The sequence below is a fragment of the Oncorhynchus mykiss genome, chromosome 29 (assembly GCF_057628025.1).
Source record: "Oncorhynchus mykiss isolate SJ-2025 chromosome 29, ASM5762802v1, whole genome shotgun sequence".
NCBI classification, from domain to species: Eukaryota; Metazoa; Chordata; class Actinopteri; order Salmoniformes; family Salmonidae; genus Oncorhynchus; species Oncorhynchus mykiss.
Genome location: NC_143050.1, coordinates 45399744 through 45424718, shown reverse-complemented (window position 1 = coordinate 45424718; position 24975 = coordinate 45399744). Strand labels below are relative to the sequence as shown.

General features: G+C 40.7%; 2 protein-coding genes across 3 annotated transcripts in view; both read right to left on the bottom strand.

Moving 5' to 3' along the window:
- Positions 1-23967, bottom strand: part of LOC110509523 (serine/threonine-protein phosphatase 6 catalytic subunit) — a 61154-nt gene extending 37187 nt beyond the window's left edge. Inside the window, exon 1 of the mRNA XM_090227338.1 lies at positions 23665-23967. Within this exon, the coding sequence (XP_090083464.1) occupies positions 23665-23673 (9 nt within the window). The 5' untranslated portion in view covers positions 23674-23967. The remainder of the gene's footprint in view (positions 1-23664) is intronic.
- LOC149970614 (uncharacterized) lies at positions 4498-23755 on the bottom strand. Of its 2 annotated transcripts, none has more exons than XM_090227339.1 (4): positions 13654-23612; positions 12456-12498; positions 9518-9571; positions 4498-6779 (listed from the first exon to the last, which is right to left on the bottom strand). In XM_090227339.1, exons 1-4 carry the CDS (start codon positions 13759-13761, stop codon positions 6367-6369), a joined length of 618 nt encoding a protein of 205 aa, XP_090083465.1. In that variant the 5' UTR covers positions 13762-23612; the 3' UTR covers positions 4498-6366. The 2 variants fall into 2 exon arrangements, 1 of the variants encoding a protein (XP_090083465.1); XR_016493441.1 differs by lacking the exon at positions 13654-23612 and adding an exon at positions 23619-23755 and having other exon boundaries at positions 6741-6779.
- Positions 23968-24975: the final 1008 nt, after the last annotated feature.

Sequence of the window (24975 nt, the reverse complement as noted above, 5' to 3'; positions counted from 1 at the left end):
TAACACACTCATGTCCCCCATGGACCGGCTCATATATAAAACATCCTCCATTCAGGATGCAAAGGCGTCGGTTTCTTCCTGAACTTGACTTAATGGCTCTCTCTGGTTGAGAGAATGCCAAGAGTGTGCAAAGCTGTCATCAAGGCAAAGGGTGGCTACTTAGAAGAATCTCCTATAAAATATATTTTGATTTGTTTAACACTTTTTTTGGTTACTACATGATTCCATGTGTTATTTCATAGTTTTGATGTCTTCACCATTATTCTACAATGTAGAAAATAGTAAAAATAAAGAAACTCTGGAATGAGTAGTTGTGTCCATATATTTTGTGCCACCAACTTAGTCTGGTTTTAATTCCAATGTATCTACAAATTAATAATTGAAATTGAAAAAGTGTGCCACAACCTAGTGGTGGTCTCAAAGACGTGCAAATTTAGAATATAGTTACAACTGCCCCAGTGTCCTGGTTAGAAGATGGAAATTACCAATAGGAGACAAGTGTACAGAACACATGTTTATTGCCATGCTCAAGACAGGCAGACAGGGAGTGGACTAGTGAAAGTGTATACTGTTGTATTGGTTTCTGTAATGGAACAGAAGAAACAAGGAATCTATTACACAACTGCAAAGGTTGGAAGGGTCTGGTTAACTAAAAAGGTTAATAACAATGTAGCATGTAGCACAGGCTAACAGTAATTGCACCGCTATTGTAACAGTAATAGCTATAATGTATACAATCTAATGACTAGTATTAAGTATAGGCAATAACTGTAGGCTAGCACAGGCCTCAGGCTTTAAGCCGTTATAGCAAAGTGTATACAGGGTATCAGCAGATAGCGGCTAGAGGTAGCATGCTATGGGCTAACAATGATAATAAGTAAACAAACAGCTATCTTGGTAGAGGCTAGGGACGTATGAGGAAGTGGCATCACCGATTGGTAATTTTAGATGAGTAACAAGAAGGACTAGCTGGTAGCCATCTTGGGTTACATTATGAATAAAATAATAATAATAATTCAACAGTAGAATTCACACATCGTATAATAAAATCTTGGTGCAAATAATGGGCTCTGTTGAGTTATATCAGGTATGAAGGTAAAACCCAGATGCAGACAACATCGAATTAACAAAGGTTAAATAATCCAACAGGGGCAGGCAATAGACAGGTCAATGCAGGCAGGGGTCAGTAAACCAGAGGTGGGTCAACGGTACCAGACGGCTGAGACAAAACCGCTGGTTGACTTTACAAACAAGACGAACTGGCAACAGACAGAGAAGACAGGCATAAGTACAACGGGAATAATGGGGAAGCTGTTACAAATAACATAAACACACCTCAACTGTCTAAATCTCAACGCTTGTATTGAGCAATTCCAATGATTATGTGAAAGTGCATATCACTTTTGAGCTATAGGGCGTCTATTCGGTGTTAGCATTTTCATGTTGTGACGCACCTCTTCAACTCGAGAGATGAGCTTTTCATTGAGAGGCATCCGATTAGACTACAATCACACCATTAAACGGTGGAAAGCATCACATGATTCACATGGTGATATGTGGTACCACGTGTGCCACATATGGGGTATGTGATACCTTTGAATTGTGATTCAGAACCACACATCGGACTGTGATAGGCAACTCTTTCAAAGCTGATTTTTGATGATTTCAAAGAAGTCCATCTGTCACAGCTGTCAGTAAGTTTCCATTTTTTTCTGCTCTAGCAAGCTTTTTTATTATTTTAAATGCTTTTTTGGAAACTATTGTCCAAGTCATTATTACCAGGAGATTGATATCAGTGTAAATCTAACTTCTGCTACCAAAATCATTTAGGTAAAGTTCATTTGTAAGCTAGCATAATCATTTGAAAATGAATAATTCACTTGCTAAGACCTCGCAACTGACATATATCCCATGATTTATTGATTACCCATTTAGATCTGTCTTTTAGTAGAAGCATGACAGAAATGAGGAAATCATTTTCTTGGTTTTTACATTGGCTGCCTTTATGTAAAGCCCTATGGAAAACCATTTAAAATTGCCTGTCCCCACTCCGCAGGCTGCTATTCAGTCCTAGTTAGGCGGGGTGCATACAGTTCTCAGTCATATGTCCAAAAGCCTGTTTATTTGAAACCATACAGGATGGTAGCTCGCGATCATGACACTCTAGACCCAAACTGCTTTAGACCTATATCCATCCTGCCCTGCCTCTCTAAAGTCTTCGAAAGCCAAGTTAATAAACAGATCACTGACCATTTCGAATCCCACCGTACCTTCTACTGCGGGGAATCCGGTTTTCGAGCTGGCCACGGGTGCACCTCAGCCACGCTCAAGGTACTAAACGATATCATAACCGACTTCATAGAACTGGCCAAGGCTTTCGACTCTGTCAATCACCATATTCTTATCGGCAGACTCAGTAGCCTCGGTTTTTCTAATGACTGCCTTGCCTGGTTCACCAACTACTTTGCAGACAGAGTTCAGTGTGTCAAATCGGAGGGCATGTTGTCCGGTCCTCTGGCAGTCTCTATGGGGGTGCCACAGGGTTCAATTCTCGGGCCGACTCTTTTCTCTGTATATATCAATGATGTTGCTCTTGCTGCGGGCGATTCCCTGATCCACCTCTACGCAGACGACACCATTCTGTATACTTCTGGCCCTTCCTTGGACCCTGTGCTATCTAACCTCCAAACGAGCTTCAATGCCATACAACACTCCTTCCATGGCCTCCAACTGCTCTTAAACGCTAGTAAAACCAAATGTATGCTTTTCAACCGTTCGCTGCCTTCACCCGCACGCCCGACTAGCATCACCACCCTGGATGGTTCCGACCTAGAATATGTGGACATCTATAAGTGCCTAGGTGTCTGGCTAGACTGTAAATTCTCCTTCCAGACTCATATCAAACATCTCCAATCTAAAATCAAATCTAGAGTCGGCTTTCTATTCCGCAACAAAGCCTCCTTCACTCACGCCGCCAAACTTACCCTAGTAAAACTGACTATCCTACCGATCCTCGACTTCGGCGATGTCATCTACAAAATAGCTTCCAATACTCTACTCAGCAAACTGGATGCAGTTTATCACAGTGCCATCCGTTTTGTTACTAAAGCACCTTATACCACCCACCACTGCGACCTGTATGCTCCAGGTCATCTTGTCACGCCCTGGTCTTAGTATTTTGTGTTTTCTTTATTTATTTGGTCAGGCCAGGGTGTGACATGGGTTTTTTATGTGGTGTGTTTTGTCTTGGGGTTTTTCGTAGGTATTGGGATTGTGGCTCAGTGGGGTTTTCTAGCATAGTCTATGGCTGTCTGGAGTGGTTCTCAATCAGAGGCAGGTGTTTATCGTTGTCTCTAATTGGGAACCATATTTAGGCAGCCATATTCTTTGAGTGTTTCGTGGGTGATTGTTCCTGTCTCTGTTTTGCACCAGTATAGGCTGTTAGGTTTTCATGTTACGTTTCTTGTTTTTGTATTGTTTGTTTTTTCATCATTATTAAACATGTATGAAAATTACCACGCTGCATTTTGGTCCGACTCTCCTTCGATGGAAGAAAACCCTAACGCATCTACAAGTCCATGCTAGGTAAAGCTACGCCTTATCTCAGTTCACTGGTCACGATGGCAACACCCATCCGTAGCACGCGTTCCAGCAGGTGTATCTCACTGATCATCCCTAAAGCCAACACCTCACTTGGCCGCCTTTCCTTCCAGTTCTCTGCTGCCTGTGACTGGAACGAATTGTAAAAATCGTTGAAGTTGGAGACTTTCATCTCCCTCACCAACTTCAAACATCTGCTATCTGAGCAGCTAACCGATTGCTGCAGCTGTACATAGTCCATCGGTAAATAGCCCACCCAATTTACCTACCTCATCCCCATACTGTTAATATTTATTTACTTTATTTACTTTTCTGCTCTTTTGCACACCAGTATCTCTACCTGCACATGACCATCTGATCATTTATCACTCCAGTGTTAATCTGCAAAATTGTAATTATCCGCCTACCTCCTCATGCCTTTTGCACACAATGTATATAGACTCTTTTTTTTCTTTCCACTGTGTTATTGACTTGTTTATTGTTTACTCCATGTGTAACTCAGTGTTGTCTGTTCACACTGCTATGCTTTATCTTGGCCAGGTCGCAGTTGTAAATGAGAACTTGTTCTCAACTAGCTTACCTGGTTAAATAAAGGTAAAATTAAAATAAAACATTTGCAAGTTTGTTTACTAATGACCATCAGCAGCATCAGAGCTTGGAGAAGCCTAATTACCGTGACTAAACGGTCAATCCCTGTCTCAATTGTCTCAAAGCTTAAAAATCCTTCTTTAACCTGCTTCCTCCCCTTCATCTACACTGATTGAAGTGGATTTAGCCAGTGACATCAATAAGGGATCATAGACTGATCAGGTGGATCCAGGTGAAAGATGTCATGGAAAGAGCTGATGTTCCTAATGTTTTTTTCACTCAGTGTACATCAATCATTGCAACAAAACATTAAGTTGTCTAGTGTGGTCAGGCACTTTATTTCTCTGCAACACATTCCATTGTTGAATATATGAAAAAAGTTACCAGATTTAACATACAAAATGCATGGTTAGATTTTTCAGCCCACATAAAATCCTGGCTTTACTGTAGTCTTCCTATTGAGATGCACTGTGCTAGAACCCTAACATAACTATTTTGTCTTCAATGCAGACATTCAGTTTTGGGAAGACAAATTAGTCAGAAAATTAAGAGGAAGAAACTTAGCATCCCGCTTGCCTCGTGCCAGTGACTATATTCATGTCTATCAGCACCACTGATCCTAACTACAGTTTCTCTGTCACACGTCATAAACAAGCCAGCAGTGACCTATTGACAGCTCATGATAAGAGCACAGGTTTTAAAAATGTTTTGCTTGCCAGTGAAATGTAAAGGTAATTTCCCATTGAGCCGACATATGCAGTGTTTACCGTGAATGCAGTCTCTACGAACGTGGGAACATTGCCTTTAAATTTAAATCATGTTGTAAAGGCTGTCATGTCTGGACTATCATTAAATGTGAGGACTGTATATTATAAAATCAATTCTCTGTGTAATTTAATTACGCAATTAAACGAATCATGTAACTTTAATTAACTAGGAAGTTGGGGCACCATGGGAAAATGTTAGTGTTAATTTCTCGACTATAACTCATCAGATGTTTTTATATCTTATCAAAACAGTCGCTTATTAATGAATTATTACCTCATCAGTTCTCATTACTGAATGTTGCAAACCCTTGCACGAACCCTAGCATAAATTATGAATCAGCGATATACAAATTGGTTTAATTATTTATTTACTAACTAACTAATCAAGTCACAGAAATACATGAAAACACACACAATTAGTTCATACAAACTCATGGCTGATAAATACACTCATAGAAATTGCTAATATCTGACATGAACGACCGCTCATTTGAAAAGACATTTCAATTTACAAACGTATGAGTGTATGTCTTGTTGTCTCTCTCTGTGGTCGCCGGTCTGTCTGCTGGAGAGAGTCGACAGAAAGTCTCTGATTGTGTTCATAAGAGATCAAAGTCGTAGGTTGTTAGAATGGGTACTTCAGAATGCCATTCGGAAATCTTAGAATCAGATATGTTTACCAGACTAAAGTATTCACAGTTGAAGTCTGAAGTTTACATACACTTAGGTTGTAGTCATTAAAACTTGTTTTTCAACCACTCCACAAATGTCTTGTTAACAAACTATAGTTTTGGCAAGTTAGGGCATCTACTTTGTGCATGACACAAGTAATTTTTCCAACAATTGTTTACAGACAGATTATTTCACTTATAATTCACGGTACCACAATTCCAGTGGGTCAGAAGTTTACATACACTAAGTTAAAAATTATGTCATGGCTTTAGAAGCTTCTGATAGGCTAATGCTACCAAATACTAATTGAGTGTATGTAAACTTCTGACCCACTCGGAATGTGATGAAAGAAATAAAAGCTGAAATAGGTCATTCTCTCTACTATTATTCTGACATTTCACATTCTTAAAATAAAGTGGTGATCCTAACTGACCTAGGACAGGGACATTTTAGTAGGATTACATGTCAGGAATTGTGAAAAACTGAGTTTAAATGTATTTGTCTAAGGCGTATGTAAACTTACGACTTCAACTCTATGCACCAACTCTTCCTAACTGTTTCAGCTGGGAAGCATTCGGTCACCTTTACACTGATATTCAGCTTAGAGATTGAATCTAGGCCTGTCTTTGGTCGTGGTGACGTACTTGTTTCTTTCATTGTTAAGTGTGGGCATTTGATTGGCATACAGACAGTGATTCCAAAGCTAGTAGACCTTGGCCCACACGCCAGCCCAGTTTGGCTAGTCAGAGCATCTAATGATGGTGATGTAGGTGGAGACTGGTCTCCTCTCATAATCAATCAGGGCCCTGTGGCTTGCCAGGACAGACAGTCTATTCTCCGGCCCCACCCGCACAAGGACAGAGAAACTCAGAGTGGCGTCTTGCTCCTCTTCCAGCAACTGCCGTTTGTCGAAGGCACTGGCAATCTGGTCCGTCTGTTCCGAATAGGTGAAATCCAGCCTTAGCATTAGGTCTCTGGTCTCCTTCCCTGCTGGCAGCTTGAAGGTGACTTGGACAAAGACCAGGTACCAGCCTGACTCAGTCACCTGGATGTGGGTCCTACTCTTGGTCAGGAACATACTGTCCATCTCCTTCCTCTCTTCCTCCCACTCCAGCTCACCTAGCTCAGCAAAGCTCTGTTTGATGGGGAGAGCTGCGGCAGAGAAAACCAAAAAATAGGTCAACTTAGGGAGTAAGTAACTTTTAATATTCAAATTAGTTTTTTGTTTCACAAAGTACACACTGAGTATACCAAACATTAGAAACACCTTATTAATATTGAGTTCAGCCCTTCACTTTTGCCCCCAGAACAGTCTCAATTCATTGGGGCATGGACTCTACAAGGTGTTGAAAGCATTTCACAATATGGGATGCTGACCCATATTGACTCCAATGCTTCCCACAGTTGTGTCAAGTTGGCTGGATTCTTGAAGCACACAGGAAACTGTTGAGCGTGAAAAACCCAGCAGCGTTGCAGTTCTTGACGCAAACCGATACGCCTGGCACCTACTACCATACCCCGTTGAAAGGCACTTAAATCTTTTGTCTTGCCCATTCACCCTCAGAGTGGTCAGACAGGCAGGCTCAGAGTCCAGACAGGCAAGGGTCAAAACCAGGAGAGTGAGAATAAGAGAGACTGGGGAAAAGCAGGAGCTGAGACAAAACGCTGGTTGACTTGACAAACAAGATGAACTGGCAACAGACAAACAGAGAAAACAGGTATAAATACAAAGGGGATAATGGGGAAGATGGGTGACACCTGGGGGGGAAGGTAAGGGCAGGTGAACAGATCAGGGCGTGACAGGATAATAGCTTTCACCTGGTCAGTCTACATCATGGAATGGCCAGGTGTTCTTACTGTTTTGCATACTCAGTGTACATTTTGCTGTCCTGAGAAAGATATACAGGTATGGTATACAGGAGGCTTTGGAGTTACTTAGTGGATATTATTCTGTTTTCCTGTTTTCCTGAGAGCATGCTAGATGAGTCATGTCATGCTGCTATGATTTTTATTATCTGACAAGGCAAATGCCAATTGACCCAAATACAGTGCCTTGCGAAAGTATTCGGCCCCCTTGAACTTTGCGACCTTTTGCCACATTTCAGGCTTCAAACATAAAGATATAAAACTGTATTTTTTTGTGAAGAATCAACAACAAGTGGGACACAATCATGAAGTGGAACAACATTTATTGGATATTTCAAATTAACAAATCAAAAACTGAAAAATTGGGCGTGCAAAATTATTCAGCCCCTTTACTTTCAGTGCAGCAAACTCTCTCCAGAAGTTCAGTGAGGATCTCTGAATGATCCAATGTTGACCTAAATGACTAATGATGATAAATACAATCCACCTGTGTGTAATCAAGTCTCCGTATAAATGCACCTGCACTGTGATAGTCTCAGAGGTCCGTTAAAAGCGCAGAGAGCATCAAGAAGAACAAGGAACACACCAGGCAGGTCCGAGATACTGTTGTGAAGAAGTTTAAAGCCGGATTTGGATACAAAAAGATTTCCCAAGCTTTAAACATCCCAAGGAGCACTGTGCAAGCGATAATAAGCTAAATGGAAGGAGTATCAGACCACTGCAAATCTACCAAGACCTGGCCGTCCCTCTAAACTTTCAGCTCATACAAGGAGAAGACTGATCAGAGATACAGCTAAGAGGCCCATGATCACTCTGGGTGAACTGCAGAGATCTACAGCTGAGGTGGGAGACTCTGTCCATAGGACAACAATCAGTTGTATATTGCACAAATCTGGCCTTTATGGAAGAGTGGCAAGAAGAAAGCCATTTCTTAAAGATATCCATAAAAAGTGTTGTTTAAAGCTTGCCACAAGCCACCTGGGAGACACACCAAACATGTGGAAGAAGGTGCTCTGGTCAGATGAAACCAAAATTGAACTTTTTGGCAACAATGCAAAACGTTATGTTTGGCGTAAAAGCAACACAGCTCATCACACCATCCCCACTGTCAAATATGGTGGTGGCAGCATCATGGTTTGGGCCTGCTTTTCTTCAGCAAGGACAGGGAAGATGGTTACAATTGATGGGAAGATGGATGGAGCCAAATACAGGACCATTCTGGAAGAGAACCTGATGGAGTCTGCAAAAGACCTGAGACTGGGACGGAGATTTGTCTTCCAACAAGACAATGATCCAAAACATAAAGCAAAATCTACAATGGAATGGTTCAAAAATAAACATATCCAGGTGTTAGAATGGCCAAGTCAAAGTCCAGACCTGAATCCAATCGAGAATCTGTGGAAAGAACTGAAAACTGCTGTTCACAAATGCTCTCCATCCAACCTCACTGAGCTCGAGCTGTTTTGCAAGGAGGAATGGGAAAAAATTTCAGTCTCTCGATGTGCAAAACTGATAGAGACATACCCCAAGCGACTTACAGCTGTAATCGCAGCAAAAGGTGGCGCTACAAAGTATTAACTTAAGGGGGCTGAACAATTTTGCACGCCCAATTTTTCCGTTTTTGATTTGTTAAAAAAGTTTGAAATATCCAATAAATGTCGTTGTACTTCATGATTGTGTCCCACTTGTTGTTGATTCTTCACAAAAAAATACAGTTTTATATCTTTATGTTTGAAGCCTGAAATGTGGCAAAAGGTCGCAAAGTTCAAGGGGGCCGAATACTTTCGCAAGGCACTGTAAACGGTCTGGGTCAAATAACAACAGCCAAAGTAAGTTCAAAAAAGTAAAGAATGTTTGTGTTTGTATTTTTGGTGAACTATCCATTTTGAGTTACTTACACTACTGTTCAAAAGTTTGGGGTCACTTAGAATTGTCCTTGTTTTTTTACTTTTGAACAGTAGGGATTATTTAAGGAATAAACAGACACAGTATCAACAATGCAAAGTCATGACTGGGTCACCAACCTTTAAAGAACACACTAGAATTGGAGGAGGGACTTCTGAGGAATTTGGCCAAGTCTGTGGGACAAAGAAGACACTTTTGCTTTTTATTTTCAAAAATGCATAATAAAACTGCAAACACGCTCACTAAAAAGTTATCATTCTTCTTATGCAATTAAGGCTTCTTCAGTTATATACTGTACGATCCGTAGAGGTGCTGTCTTCATTATAAAAGTATCATAAAAGCTGATAGTATTTCAAACACATAATTATGCATCAAAGCTGAACTGAAATCTTAACAGAAACACATTGTGTCGTTTTCACAGCTTTCTTTTTCAGGTCAAACTGATGTCATTTGGACAATCAATTACATTATTCTGTTGAGCAAGGGTTTATTTAGTCTTCTAGGGCAACATATAATGACAGAAGAGAAGCTACACGTATCTAATTATAGAGAAGTTGACTAACAAATAGCCTACCAAAATGTTGGAAACTATAAGCAGAAACACATCTAAGCAAAACAAAATCCTGCACCCCCTGTCAAAAAATTATTCTGCTGTCTTTGACTGCAGCCTATAGTGCATTTTCTGTATTTGAGGGTTAGGGTTTGGTGCCGGCCTCAGATTTTCACTTTATCACATATAGTGGGACGGTCACGGATGGGTTATTAGCAATTGCCAAACAGCTGACACACGCACCGCTAGTTTACATGTCCATGTACATGTCCATTTCCATACATGTCCATACATGTCCATCATTTGAAAGATTGCTCAGAAACCAGGTCCTTTAATCAACGTATGCTTACTTCAATTGTGACCTTACACCAATTAAGATAAGCAGAGTAAGGTGTTTACTTGACTATTGTATAATCAGTTTAATATCTAATTATTACTGTGTATGTAAATATACTTTGATTTATACGCTAGATGACTGGTAGGGGGCGCTGTGTTAAAGCCACCGTGACTCCATCTTGGCACTTCCTTACCATTCGTTTTTGCCTCATTACAGACACCATAATGCATTCTTTTAAATTATATTATGTGAGCTTAACATAAAAAGTGTATATATATTTTTGTTAACATATCATTTTTAGAGATTACTAATGTTACTGGCCTTGAAACATTTAATTGAAATACTGTAGAATTCCATGAATTCTAGATATACTAGAGAGTGCCAATATTACCAACAGGTGGCTTTAAAGCCTTTCAATGGCCAATACATAGCATCAGCAATTAAGGGTTTATATACAGTGCATTCTGAAAGTTTTCAGACCCCTTGATTTTACCCACATTTTGTCAAGTTACAGACCCTTTGCTTAGTACTTTGTTGAAGCACCTTTGGCAACGATTACAGCCTCAAGTCTTCTTGCGTATGATGCTACAAGCTTGGCACACCTGTATTTGGGGAGTTTCTCCAATTCTTCTCTGTCAGGTTGGATGGGGAGCGTCGCTGCACAGATATTTTCAGGTCTCTCCAGAGATGTTCGATCGGGTTCAAGTCCGGGTTCTGGCTGGGCCACTCAAGGACATTCAGAGACTTGTCCCAAAGCCACTCCTGTATTATCTTGGCTGTGTGCTTAGGGTCGTTGTCCTGTTGGAAGGTGAACCTTCACCCCAGTCTGAGGTCCTGAGAACTCTGGAGCAGGTTATCATCAAGGATCTCTCTGTACTTTGCTCCATTCATCTTTCCCTTGATTCTGACTATTCTCTCAGTCCCTGCCTCTGAAAAACATCCCCACAGCATGATGCTGCCACCACCATGCATCGCCGTAGGGATGGTGCCAGGTTTCCTCCAGACGTGACGCTTGGCATTTAGGCCAAAGAGTTCAATCTTGGTTTCATCAGACCAGAGAATTTTGTTTCTCATGGACTGAGAATCCTTTAGGTGCCTTTTGTCAAATTCCAAGTGAGCTGTCATGTGCCTTTTACTGAGGAGTGTCTTCTGTCTGGCCACTCTACCATAAAGGCCTGATTGGTGGAGTGCTGCAGAGATGGTTGTCCTTCTGGAAGGTTCTTCCAACTCCACAGAGGAACTCTGGAGCTCTGTCAGGGTGACCATTAGGTTTTTCTGGTCTCCCTGAGAAAGGCCCTTCTCCCCCGATTGCTCAGTTTGATGGAAGGCCAGCTCTAGAAACTTCCTCCATTTAATGATGGAGGTGACTGTGTTCTTGGGGACCTTCAATGCTGCAGAAATGTGTTGGAACCCTTCCCCAGATCTGTGCCTCAACACGATCCTGTCTCGGAGCTCTACGGACAATTCCTTCAACCACATGGCATAGTTTTTGCTCTGACATGAACTGTCAACTGTGGGACCTTATATAATCAGGTGTGTGCCTTTCCAAATCATGTCCAATCATTTGAATTTACCACATTTGGACTCAATTTGTAGAAGCATCTTAAGGATGGAAGCAGGATGCACCTGAGCTGAATTTTGAGTCTCATTGCAAAGAGTCTGAATACTTATGTAAATAATATGTTTCTGTTTTTATTTTTAATAAATGTGCAAAAATATCTAAACCTGTTTTCACTTTGTCATTATGGGAGATTGTGAGATGAGGAATGAGGAATTTGTATCCATTTAGAATAAGGCTGTAACGTAACAAAATGTGGAAAAAGGGAAGGGGTATGAATACTTTCCGAATGTGCTGTAAATCATTGAGGAAAAACACTTTCCGTAGACCAAAGCGTCACGAAATGTCACCATTATATATACACAAACTGTTCCGAACTGTTTTCAGGTGGGCGCCAGTGTGGGGGTGCAGTTTCCTGTAACTTTATAGGGGCCCAGGTGCCAGGCTCAGTAATTCATTTGTCAATAAGTGTCAGTGAGACAAATAAATGTTTTAGCATAGTTTTAACAGACAAGAACATATTTCACTGCCTTCAAACAAAATGATGGTTATGTCTGTTAAATTGCCAAATACATGTATAACTTCCCCTTCCCCCCACAGAATGACGCTTACCATGACCTGGAAACACTCCAGCTCCTGACGACCATTCACCATGCTAAAATAAAAAACAGGAGAACCAATTAACCAATCCTCTCCAGCGCTGTTACACCTCAAAGAATAGAACAATCATATCACATCAAAAATAGGAAAACATGTTGATGGAATATATTGCACAGACAATTCTAAATGTTATAATGTATTTCTTTTTAGAGAAACATTTAGGAGCCTGGATCGAATGAATCTATCGATTTTGCCGTGATTTGGCAAATAGGCCTTATAGAACCCTAACAGATCTGTGACCAAATACAGCCTTGTATGTCTTGAGTTTAACTCTGGGCTTGGTGATGTTTATAGTATGTTTTGCCCTGGTGCACCAGGTCTCTTGTAACCTTATATAAGATATAGAAATCATCTCATCTCAAAGCCCAAGAATCAGACTCATGCAGTAACAAAGCAATTTTATTTTGAGATTGAACAAAAATGGTCCACTTTGCAGCGCTAGAGAAGCATAGACCACATAGAGTAAATACCTTAAGATGTATAGCCCAATGACCTCGAACAGCGAACTCATTTAAGTAACGGTTCACGACAACTTCCTAATATTGAGTTGTACCCCCCCCCCCACTTTTGCCCTCAGAACAGCCTCAGTTCGTCGGGACCTGGGCTCTCCAAGATGTCAAAAGCATTCACAGGATGCTGGTCCATGTTGACTCCAATGCTTCCCACATTTGTGTCAAGTTGACTGGATGTCCTTTGGGTGGTGGACCATTCTTGGTACATACAGGAAACTGTTGAGTGTGAAAAACCCATACGCGTTGCAGTTCTTGACACAAACCGATGCGCCTGGCACCTGGTCCATTCACCCTCTGAATGGCACACACACAATCCATGTCTCAATTGTCTAAATGCTTAAAATCCTTCTTGAACCTGTCACCTCCCCTTAAACTACATTGATTGAAGTGGCATCAATAAAGGATAATAGCTTTCACCTGGATAGTCTATGTCATGGAAACAGCAAGTGTCCTTAATGTTTTGTGCATTTAATGTAGTCTATACAGCATTAATCAGCATAGCATTTGCATTTTAGTCATTTAGCAAACACTCTTATCCAAATCAACTTACAGGAACAATTAGGGTTAAGTGCCTTGCTCAAGGACACAGACAGATTTTGGTTACTGACCCAACGCTCGTAACCGCTAGACTACCTTACCTTAACAGAACAAATCCAGATCAAACACACTGCATTGACAGTCAATGCTGCAAGGACCAACCCAACAAGTCGAAAGCGAGAAGAAGTGAGAGAAGTGTCATGTGCCATCCCCTTGGCATTCAGGCTCTTGCAGAACTGTTGACGTGACTAGAAATGAACTGTAGATCTCTGACTTTCTGCTACTATAGGATTTCCTATTCTGTGTTAAGGAGTTCCAGTAAGACTGATGCATGAGAAGGGGGCGTGTTGCAAGTGTGATCATGTCAATAAATGCAGACATTTACTGACTCATGTATTTGGGAGCATCCTCTGAGAAATTCCTCTCACTTTTTACCATTCAGCTGACTCATTAAGTTCATAAATTTTGCTGCATTCCTGAGCCGAACTCAAGAAATAGTGCCGAGAACGACTTTCCTAGCTTTGAAATAGATTATAAAGATTTTTTTTTGTGTGAACTAATTATGAGGTTATGTTTATATTTGATACAAAAGTGTAGATATTGCGATGCTGACTTCCGGCGCCGACAGAGATGGCCGCCTCGCTTCGCGTTCCTAGGAAACTATGCAGTTTTTTGTTTTTTTACGTGTTATTTCTTACATTGGTACCCCAGGTCATCTTAGGTTTCATTACATACAGTCGAGAAGAACTACTGAACATAAGAGCAGCGTCAACTCACCATCAGTACGACCAATGGAATGGATCCCAGCCGGCGACCCAAAAAAACGACTTCGTAAAAGGGGGAAACGAAGCGGTCTTCTGGTCAGACTCCGGAGACGGGCACATCGTGCACCACTCCCTAGCATTCTTCTCGCCAATGTCCAGTCTCTTGACACCAAAGTTGATGAAATCCGAGCAAGGGTAGCATTCCAGAGGGACATCAGAGACTGTAACGTTCTTTGCTTCACGGAAACATGGCTCACTGGAGAGACGCTATCGGAGTCGGTGCAGCCAGCTGGTTTCTCCACGCATCGCGCCGACAGAAACAAACATCTTTCTGGTAAGAAGAGGGGCGGGGGCGTATGCTTTATGGTTAACGTGACGTGGTGTGGCCGCAACAACATAGAGGAACTCAAGTCCTTCTGTTCACCTGATTTAGAATTCCTCACAATCACATGTCGACCGCATTATCTACCAAGGGAATTATCTTCGATTATAATCACAGCCGTATATATTCCCCCCAAAGCAGATACATCGATGGCTCTGAACAAACTTTATTTGACTCTTTGCAAACTGGAATCCATATATCCGGAGGCTGCATTCATTGTAGCTGGGGATTTTAACAAGGCTAATCTGAAAACAAGACTCCCTAAATTGTATCAGCATATCGATTGCGCAACCAGGGCTGGAAAAACCTTGAATCATTGCTATTCTAACTTCCGCGACGCATATAAGGCCCTGCCCCGCTCTCCTTTCGGAAAAACTGACCACGACTCCATTTTGTTGATCCCTGCCTACAGACAGAAACTAAAACAAGATGCTCCCGCGCTGAGGTCTGTTCAACGCTGGTCCGACCAATCTGATTCCACACTCCAAGACTGCTTCCATCACGTGGACTGAGATATGTTTCGTATTGCATCAAACAACAACATTGACGAATACGCTGATTCGGTGAGCGAGTTCATTAGAACGTGCGTTGAAGATGTTGTTCCCATAGCAACGATTAAAACATTCCCAAACCAGAAACCGTGGATTGAAGGCAGCATTCGCGTGAAACTGAAAGCGCAAACCACTGCTTTTAATCAGGGCAAGGTGACCGGAAACATGACCGAATACAAACAGTGTAACTATTCCCTCCGCAAGGCAATCAAACAAGCTAAGCGTCAGTATAGAGACAAAGTAGAATCTCAATTCAACGGCTCAGACACAAGAGGTATGTGGAAGGGTCTTCAGTCAATCACGGATTACAAAAAGAAAACCAGCCCCGTCACGGACCAGGATGTCTTGCTCCCAGGCAGACTAAATAACTTTTTTGCCCGCTTTGAGGACAATACAGTGCCACTGACACGGCCCGCAACTAAAACATGCGGACTCTCCTTGACTGCAGCCGACATGAGGAAAACATTTAAACGTGTCAACCCTCGCAAGGCTGCAGGCCCAGACGGCATCCCCAGCCGCGCCCTCAGAGCATGCGCAGACCAGCTGGCTGGTGTGTTTACGGACATATTCAATCAATCCCTATCCCAGTCTGTTGTTCCCACATGCTTCAAGAGGGCCACCATTGTTCCTGTTCCCAAGAAAGCTAAGGTAACTGAGCTAAATGACTACCGCCCCATAGCACTCACATCCGTCATCATGAAGTGCTTTGAGAGACTAGTCAAGGACCATATCACCTCCACCCTACCTGACACCCTAGACCCACTCCAATTTGCTTACCGCCCAAATAGGTCCACAGACGATGCAATCTCAACCACAATGCACACTGCCCTAACCCATCTGGACAAGAGGAATAACTATGTGAGACTGCTGTTCATCGACTACAGCTCGGAATTTAACACCATAGTGCCCTCCAAGCTCGTCATCAAGCTCGAGACCCTGGGTCTCGACCCCGCCCTGTGCAACTGGGTACTGGACTTCCTGACGGGCCGCCCCCAGGTGGTGAGGGTAGGCAACAACATCTCCACCCCGCTGATCCTCAACACTGGGGCCCCACAAGGGTGCGTTCTGAGCCCTCTCCTGTACTCCCTGTTCACCCACGCACAGGGTAGTAAGTTTTAAGTTCCTCGGCGTACACATCACAGACAAACTGAATTGGTCCACCCACACAGACAGCATCGTGAAGAAGGCACAGCAGTGCATCTCTTCAACCTCAGGAGGCTGAAGAAATTTGACTTGTCACCAAAAGCACTCACAAACTTCTACAGATGCACAATCGAGAGCATCCTGTCGGGCTGTATCACAGCCTGGTACGGCAACTGCTCCGCCCACAACCGTAAGGCACTCCAGAGGGTAGTGAGGTCTGCACAACGCATCACCGGGGGCAAACTACCTGCCCTCCAGGACACCTACACCACCCGATGTCACAGGAAGGCCATAAAGATCATCAAGGACAACAACCACCCGAGCCACTGCCTGTTCACCCCGCTATCATCCAGAAGGCGAGGTCAGTACAGGTGCATCAAAGCTGGGACCGAGAGACTGAAAAACAGCTTCTATCTCAAGGCCATCAGACTGTTAAACAGCCACCACTAACATTGAGTGGCTGCTGCCAACACACTGACTCAACTCCAGCCACTTTAATAATGGGAATTGATGGGAAATGATGTAAAATATATCACTAGCCACTTTAAACAATGCTACCTAATATAATGTTTACATACCCTACATTATTCATCTCATATGTACTCATACTGTACTCTATATCATCTACTGCATATTTATGTAATACATGTATCACTAGCCACTTTAACTATGCCACTTTGTTTACATACTCATCTCATATGTATATACTGTACTCAATACCATCTACTGTATCTTGCCTATGCCGCTCTGTACCATCACTCATTCATATATCTTTATGTACATATTCTTTATCCCCTTACACTTGTGTCTATAAAGTAGTAGTTTTGGAATTGTTAGCTAGATTATTTGTTGGTTATTACTGCATTGTCGGAACTAGAAGCACAAGCATTTCGCTACACTCGCATTAACATCTGCTAACCATGTGTATGTGACAAATAAAATTGTATTTTATTTTTTTTATTTTTTATTTGATGTTATCATTACTCAAGCTGAAGAAAACTATAGACTTGTGGAAGTTTATGGTAAAAATTATCTGATGAACTGATTTACTGAAGTTGCTCACCCCATCAAGAGAATGAGGTCATGACATATCAGTGTCTTATCACTGTAGGTGTGTGGGTGTAAGCAAACGCACACATGTAATTGGAAGCTGTTTTTTAGGCTGAAAGACACTACATTGGCATTTCCTTTTCTGGGGGGGAACTCATACAGTGACTCATACTGATCACATGAACAAACCTGTCAACTTTCCCCTCTGGAGGGGATTTATAAGAAATAACCCACCACTGTTCCCACCACATGACCTTTCCAAGGTCTCTAAATTTGTGTTTTCTCCCCGCAAGTGCTGTACAATGTTAGAGAAGTCAATAAGTCACTTCCGTAATAGTTTGCTGACATTAGTAAACTACCATCAACTCATAACATCCAGATGAAGTTGCTAGGTGCAGATGAGGCCCTAACCATAAGATACAGGAAATAGGTGAGCTTCGCCAGGAAAGAGGACATTGGGGTTAGATGCATCTACCCATACTGTATAATGCATAAACATTCATGGCCTATGAGCATACTCCATACCAACACAGAGACAAGAGTTGATGCAAAATTGCCGATGTTTATTGAAGTACACTACCAGTCAAAAGTTTTAGAACACCTACTCATTCGAGGGTTTTTCTTAATTTTTTACTATTTTCTACATTGTAGAATAATAGTGAAGACATCAAAACTATGAAATAACACATATGGAATCTTATCGTAACCAAAAAGGTGTTAACAAAAATACATGCATATATTTGAGATTCTTCAAATCGCCTACCCTTTGCCTTGATGACAGCTTTGCACACTCTTAGCATTCTCTCAACCAGCTTCACGAGGTCTCAAAACCTGTCTCAAAATACAGCACTGCCCTTTAAGACCAAAAAAAGCTCTTTTTCTGACTGGCTTTCAAAAATGTCTAGAAATGTGCATGTTTTGTGCTCTTGTAGGAAACAATCACTCCCCTATTGCTGACTACAAATGATCTATAACTGGGCTAATAACTCACTAACTAGCAAAGGATATGAACAAAATGTGCACATGTGGCTAAATGCAGCTATTGTTTTGATATCAAAACAAGCAAATCTACTCATGACCACAGCCAGTAGCGGGCTGGCCACCGGGAGCACCGGGAGAATTCCTCTGGGCCAGTGACCCACCTGTGTTATACATTTTTTTACTAATAATAAAAAAGTTAACAGAAGGTTGAGCGACACTTTCCCCCAGGCCCGTTGGTCTATTCCAAACGAACGTGGACGCAACCCTTAGCCCCACCCCCTTTGTCTCGCTCACACACACACACATTGACAGTGACAGCTCGAAAACAAGCTACAATAAAAAAATGGAAGAGCAGAGTAAAAAATGTAAGGGTGGGGCTGAAAAGTTAAGAGACAAAAGAGTCAAAAGTCTTCACTCAAATGCAAGTAAATGTAAAAAATTAACCAACTTTATTCAGCAGTAGTAGTAATACCAGTAATACCAATAAACTAAAATAATTGATAACAAGCAGTCAAAACTCGTACAAAGTGACATCAAATTGCCTTCTCTTGCCCCACACTGTTAGTCTCATTCATTAAAAGGCTAACATCGAAGTGCTAGACCGGCAAGTGGAAGATGCCACAACCCAGTTCGCAGGGTAAAAGAGTAAACGGAGAGGACAGCGAAGCCAAAGATAGTGCAGCCGAAGCTGTAGATATGTGCCTAAATGTGTTACAAATACAACATGTTATATCAGACTTTATGAGTGAAATGCAAATACTATTGGTCAGCTACTGCTCTGTAAATCTACCAGAAAGAAAGATTTGAGGTAAAGACGTACAGTAACTGGGTGTTCAAACCAGATAGCGGAAAAACTACAATTTGATGCCTAGCAAAGCTCTGAATGCCTAGATTTTGCCATTCTGTGGGGATTTTGTTGGAAATGGCAATCACTTGAGTATCAGTGATTTACTGCAGTATAATTTACTTAGCTAAAATAAGCATTTTAATTTGATTCTGATTGCTTCTGCCTTGCGTTCTAAACGCTAAATAGCATTTGACATATCCAAACGTTAATTAGCTAATTTTATTTCATGTCTATACAGCCATTGGTTGCAAATAGTATACATATTGTAAAACCAGTCAAGTCCTTTCCCTCTCAAATTCATATTACGTGCGGGAGAAAATGGCTACAGTGATTTGCTAGCTATGATCCTCATCGCCATGGTTCCTACCACTTCACCTCTTACTAGACAATGCATTGAAACTCATCACCGTGCCAACAGTCCGTTGTGAACGGCAAGAAAAGCCACACAAAAAAACGTGTTGTGTCGTCATTCATTCACTTGATATGAAATAGTGGGGCTGCTGCTGTGTTTCTGTAGTTTTTCAAAATTGGGCCTTTATTAGTTCATTTATATATTATTTTATTCATATCCAGGATGATGACAGGCCCAGTCCAGTTTCAGTGGAAGTGAGCATTGATGTTGATGACAGGCCCAGTCCAGTTTCAGTGGAAGTGAGCATTGATGTTGATGACAGGCCCAGTCCAGTTTCAGTGGAAGAGAGCATTGATGTTGACAGGCCCAGTCCAGTTTCAGTGGAAGTGAGCATTGATGTTGACAGGCCCAGTCCAGTTTCAGTGGAAGAGAGCATTGATGTTGACAGGCCCAGTCCAGTTTCAGTGGAAGTGAGCATTGATGTTGATGATAGGCCCAGTCCAGTTTCAGTGGAAGAGAGCATTGATGTTGATGACAGGCCCTGTCCAGTTTCAGTGGAAGAGAGGATCTTTGGGTTTGATGACAGGCCCAGGTTTCAGTGGAAGAAAGAGTCAGGGAAGGCCAGGATGCTAGACCAACTTTTGATTATTTCAAGAGACCCAAGTTATTTTTATGTTTCCACCCAATGCAGGAATCAAAACAAAACTGTTTTAAAGACGGCACCAATCGGAAATGGCTGTCATGCAGTGAAGAAAGCCATGCGTTATGCTGTTCAATTTGTATGGCATTTGCGAAGCCTACTGACAACAATATTTTTATGAGTGGAATGACGGATTGGAAACATTTTCACCAAAGTGTAGAAGAGAGTGAGATGAGCAACATGCACAGAAGTAGTGCTGAGGAAAACTTTTGAAGGTCTTCCAAAGCAGACATTCAAAGTCTGCTCAGTGGCAGTCAGGTGTTCTTGCATGCGTTTAACTGAATGAGAGTGTGTGTATATGCATGTGTACAAACACCTGCACAGCATCCGCCTCAGGCAAACCGGCATTAGTTGTAAAAACACTGCCCCTCAGAGTCATTCAAACATACTTTTTATTATGCTTTATTTAGACTTTTTAATAACTTTTATCTTTGACCATCATTCTATCTCCCGCACAGCAAATCCACCCCCACTTGTCTCCAATTCCACATCCCAACCCTCAGCTTCCCTCAGCCCATCCCATCTATCTCTGCTGGCCACCCACTTCGGGTTTCTATGCAACACATATCTTTCAACTATGCTGTGATGTTTAACGTGCAATTTCATCTATCTAATCGAACAAAATCCACAGATTGCGTGTTGAAGATAAATACTTTTACTAAGAGTATTAGTATATTCGTAATTGACTGTCTCTACAGATCTTCTAACAGTACAATTTCTAGGGTCAATTTTTAGATCAATGCTATGCATTTTCAGCCATTCCTGAACCTGAGACCAGAAACAGGCTATCTGAGGGCAATACCAAAATAAATGGTCTATTGATTCTGTATCCTCACAACAAAATCTGCAGAGCTTCGTTGATTTTATGCCCCAAATATTCAACGTTTTGCTGGTGGCAAGAATTCTACATAATAATTTTAGGTGAAAAGCACAAAGTCTTGAATTAAACTGGTATACTTTTATATTTATGCAATTTTTTATTCCTCCGCCAGTTTTGATCCTTTATATTGGGCATACAGACCAGTTCCCCACCTCCTCCCACTGCCACCTGCCTCCTCTATTTTTGGGGTAATGCTGTAATCAATTGGTTGTACTCTTGGATTGAGCAGACCCTCCCGTACAATTCTGATAACTCCATCAAGGACATAAATCTACCATTCCAATTTACAATATAATTTAAGAACAAATGACCCTTTCAAACATCTTTCCCATAAATACAGGTATTTTATCAACCAGAACATTTAAGTTCAGCCATAATATTTGTTGTAATATTTGTTCTATCCCTTCAGGGGGATGAAATTGAAATTGTAGCCAGCTCTGCAATGCTTGTTTGAAAAAGACAGATACTTTGAAAAAAAGTATAATTTTAAATTAATCCAAAATGAGACATGGCGATCTGCACAAAGGCAAAAAGGCCATTTTTAAACAATGGATGAGCTTTTCTTAGCAATCTACTTGAGAACCATTTAGGGTTCAAATAAAACTTTTGAATTAGTGAAGCTTTAGAGAGATGTTTAGTGCTTTTATATTTAATAATCTCAACCCACCCAATTCATATTCATTATATAGATAGGCACAATTTATTTTGTCTGGTTTAGCGTCCCAGATAAAGCTAAATATTTTTTGCTCATATGATTTGAAAAATGAATCATCAGGTGTAGGCAGCGTTATAAGTAAGTGAGGAAACTGAGATATGACTATGGTGTAAATCAGGGCAATTTTTCCATAAATAGACAGGTAGTCCTCTCCATGGTTGCAGGATCTTGTCTATTTTTACAAGTTTTCTATTGAAATTCATTGTGGAGAGCTTATTTATATCTTTTGGGATATGAATACCGAGTATGTCTACTTCACCATCAGCCCATTTTATAGGTAAACTGCAGGATAATGTAAAAGTTTACATTTTTAAAGATCCAACACGTAATATTGTACACTTATCATAATTTTGTTTTAGTCCAGAGAGTACATAAAAGTTATCTAGATTTTCAATGAGACATTGCAGGGATCTAGCTTGCGGACTTAATATAAAACTTGAGTCTAATCCTCTAATGTTATTGGATCTGATTTTAATAGCTAGCAATTCGATGGCCATAACAAATAGATATGGTGACAGCGGACACCCTTGTTTAATAACTCCTTTTTACAATTCAAAACTCTCCGAGAAGTAGCCCTTATTTACTATTTTACACCTGGGGTTGCTATACATTATATTTTACCCATTTTATAAGAGAATTACCAAAATTGAAAAAATCCAGGCATTTATGAATAAAGTCCAGTCTTACTTTATGAAATGCCTTTTCAAAATCTGCTATAAATACCAGACCTGCTTCTTAGATGTTTCATGATGTTCTATTATTTCTAGTAGTTGTCGTATATTATCTTCAATGTATCGTCCATGTAAAAAACCTATACCTCGTAAAACCCTTTTAATTCTGAGTGCTATGCATTTTGCTAGTATTTTTGCATCACAACATTGAAGTGTAAGGGGCCTCCAGTTTTTTTTAGATAGACTGGGTCTTTATATTTGCCATCTGGGTCTTGTTTTAATAATAGAGAAATCAGACCTTCCTGCTGAGTACCTGCCAGACTACCATTTCTATCGGAGTAGTTAACCTGTCTACGATACTGGTTCCCAATTGGGAATCAACCCTCCCACGTTCAGCTGAAACGGTGGCGCATGGAACGCAAAAATATTCTTAAAAATATTTAACCTCCACACATTAACAAGTCCAATAGCTCAAATGAAAGATAAACACCTTGTTCATCTAGCCAGCAAGTCAGATTTCTAAAATGTTTTACGGCGAAAACATAGCACATATATATGTAAAACCACCACCAGACACAGCTCATTTGAATAGCCAAAACATGCAATCAACAAACGCAGGATTAAAAAATAAATCGCTCACTAACCTTTTAAAAATCTTCATCAGATGACAGTAATATGACATGTTACACAGTACATATTTTTTTTTTCAATAATATGCCATTTATATCCATAAATGTCCATTTACAGTGAGTTCACGTTCAGAAATTACTCAAAAATGCCCGCAGGAAATCTATGTAGCGCGGCAAGATAACGTAAATAGACATCATAAACTTTGACTAAATATACATGTTCTACATATAGTTAGAAAGATACACTGCTTCTTTATGCAACCGCTGTGTTAGATTTATTTTTAACGTTACAGAAATCGCACACTATTCCATATGCTGAGACAGCGCTCAGATATAAGCTACATTTCCACGTAATGTTGGAGTCAACAGAAACACAGATTTAAGCATAAATATTCCCTTACCTTCGATGGTCTTCGTTCAGAATGTTCTGGAAGGCTTCATACTTACCCAATACATCGTTTGGTTTCAAGTCTTGCGTCTTTGTATTAGCTACTGCTAATAACATCAGCTGAAATGCACCCAAAACGTCCTCTGGTCCGGAAAAGTTGCGCATCAAAACTTCAAAATTACATATTATATGTCGACTAAACAGGTCAAACTAAGTGCAGAAGCAAGCTTTATGATGTTTTAGACACGCAAAACAAACTTCAATTCAATCGGCCATCGTCTGCTCTTCTCTTGAGTGCTGGAACAAAGGAATGGCTGGGACCAATTCGCGCCCATACGCACAGCCTATTCTCTCGTGGCACGCACTAATTTCACTCCCATAGGGTCAATTCTCGCGGGATTTGAACGATTCAAAGCTCTAATGAAAGAGGACATCTAGCGGAAGAGATGTGTCCCCAGAATCATAACTGGTTGGGAAGGGTGGGGGCCATGACGTCAAAGTTGCTCCAACTTTCATGGCCACAAAAACTAGTTTGGAAGAATGCCTGCCCTGTGAGTTCTGCTATACTTACAGACATAATTCCAACTGTTTTAGAATCTTTAGAGTGTTTTCTATCCAATAATAATTGCATATATTAGCAATTTTTGACAGATTTTTTTTCCAGTTTACTAGGGGTACCCAATCTCTCCAAAGGGTGTGTATGTCTGCCATATCCTTATTAAAACAATCTAACTATGGAGCTTTTAGTATATCAAAAAATACTTGATATACCTCTACCAATATGCCATCAAACCCCGGGTTTTTCCAGACTGAAAGGATTTAATAGCCTCAAAAAGTTATTCCTCTGTAATTTGGCATTCGCACTAATCTTTACATTTGTTAATTTTTTTATTTTTAATATTATTTGGAAAGAATTCCTTACGGTAATCTTCATTTAGTGGGAGGATGAGACTAAAAATAATAAAAATAATTAGCTTCCTCTTTTAAAATAAAATTCGGAGAATCATAGATGACTCCGTCTTCAGTAACGAGTTTCTGCAAATTATTTTTGTTAGCGTTGCTGTATTGGAGATTCAGGAAGAATTTTGTGCAAATCTCTCTATATTCCATCCAGTTTGTTTTATTTTTGTAATAGATTACAAACCGTTCTTGAATAAGTTCCTCGAGTTCTTTTTGTTTTTCATCTTATTTTGTATCTCTGTAGTATCATTTGTATTGCTATCTACCTGTACAATTAGTTCATGGATTTCCCTTGTCAGACTTGTCTCTTTAGCCAGAAACGTTTTTTTTTTTATTATTGATGAATATTGAATTGAATGACTTCTGAAGGTACATTTTTAAAGGTATCCCAAACAATAAGGGGATTTGCT

Excerpts from the sequence above, each read along its gene's own strand:
- LOC149970614 (XM_090227339.1), bottom strand. The coding sequence starts at position 13,761 with ATGGCACATGACACTTCTCTCACTTCTTCTCGCTTTCGACTTGTTGGG. Across the intron at positions 12,499-13,653 it reads TCTGGATTTGTTCTGTTAAG|CATGGTGAATGGTCGTCAGG; the intron begins GTAAGGTAGTCT and ends TTTTTATTTTAG. Across the intron at positions 6,780-9,517 it reads TTCTAGTGTGTTCTTTAAAG|CTCTCCCCATCAAACAGAGC; the intron begins GTTGGTGACCCA and ends TCTCTGCCGCAG.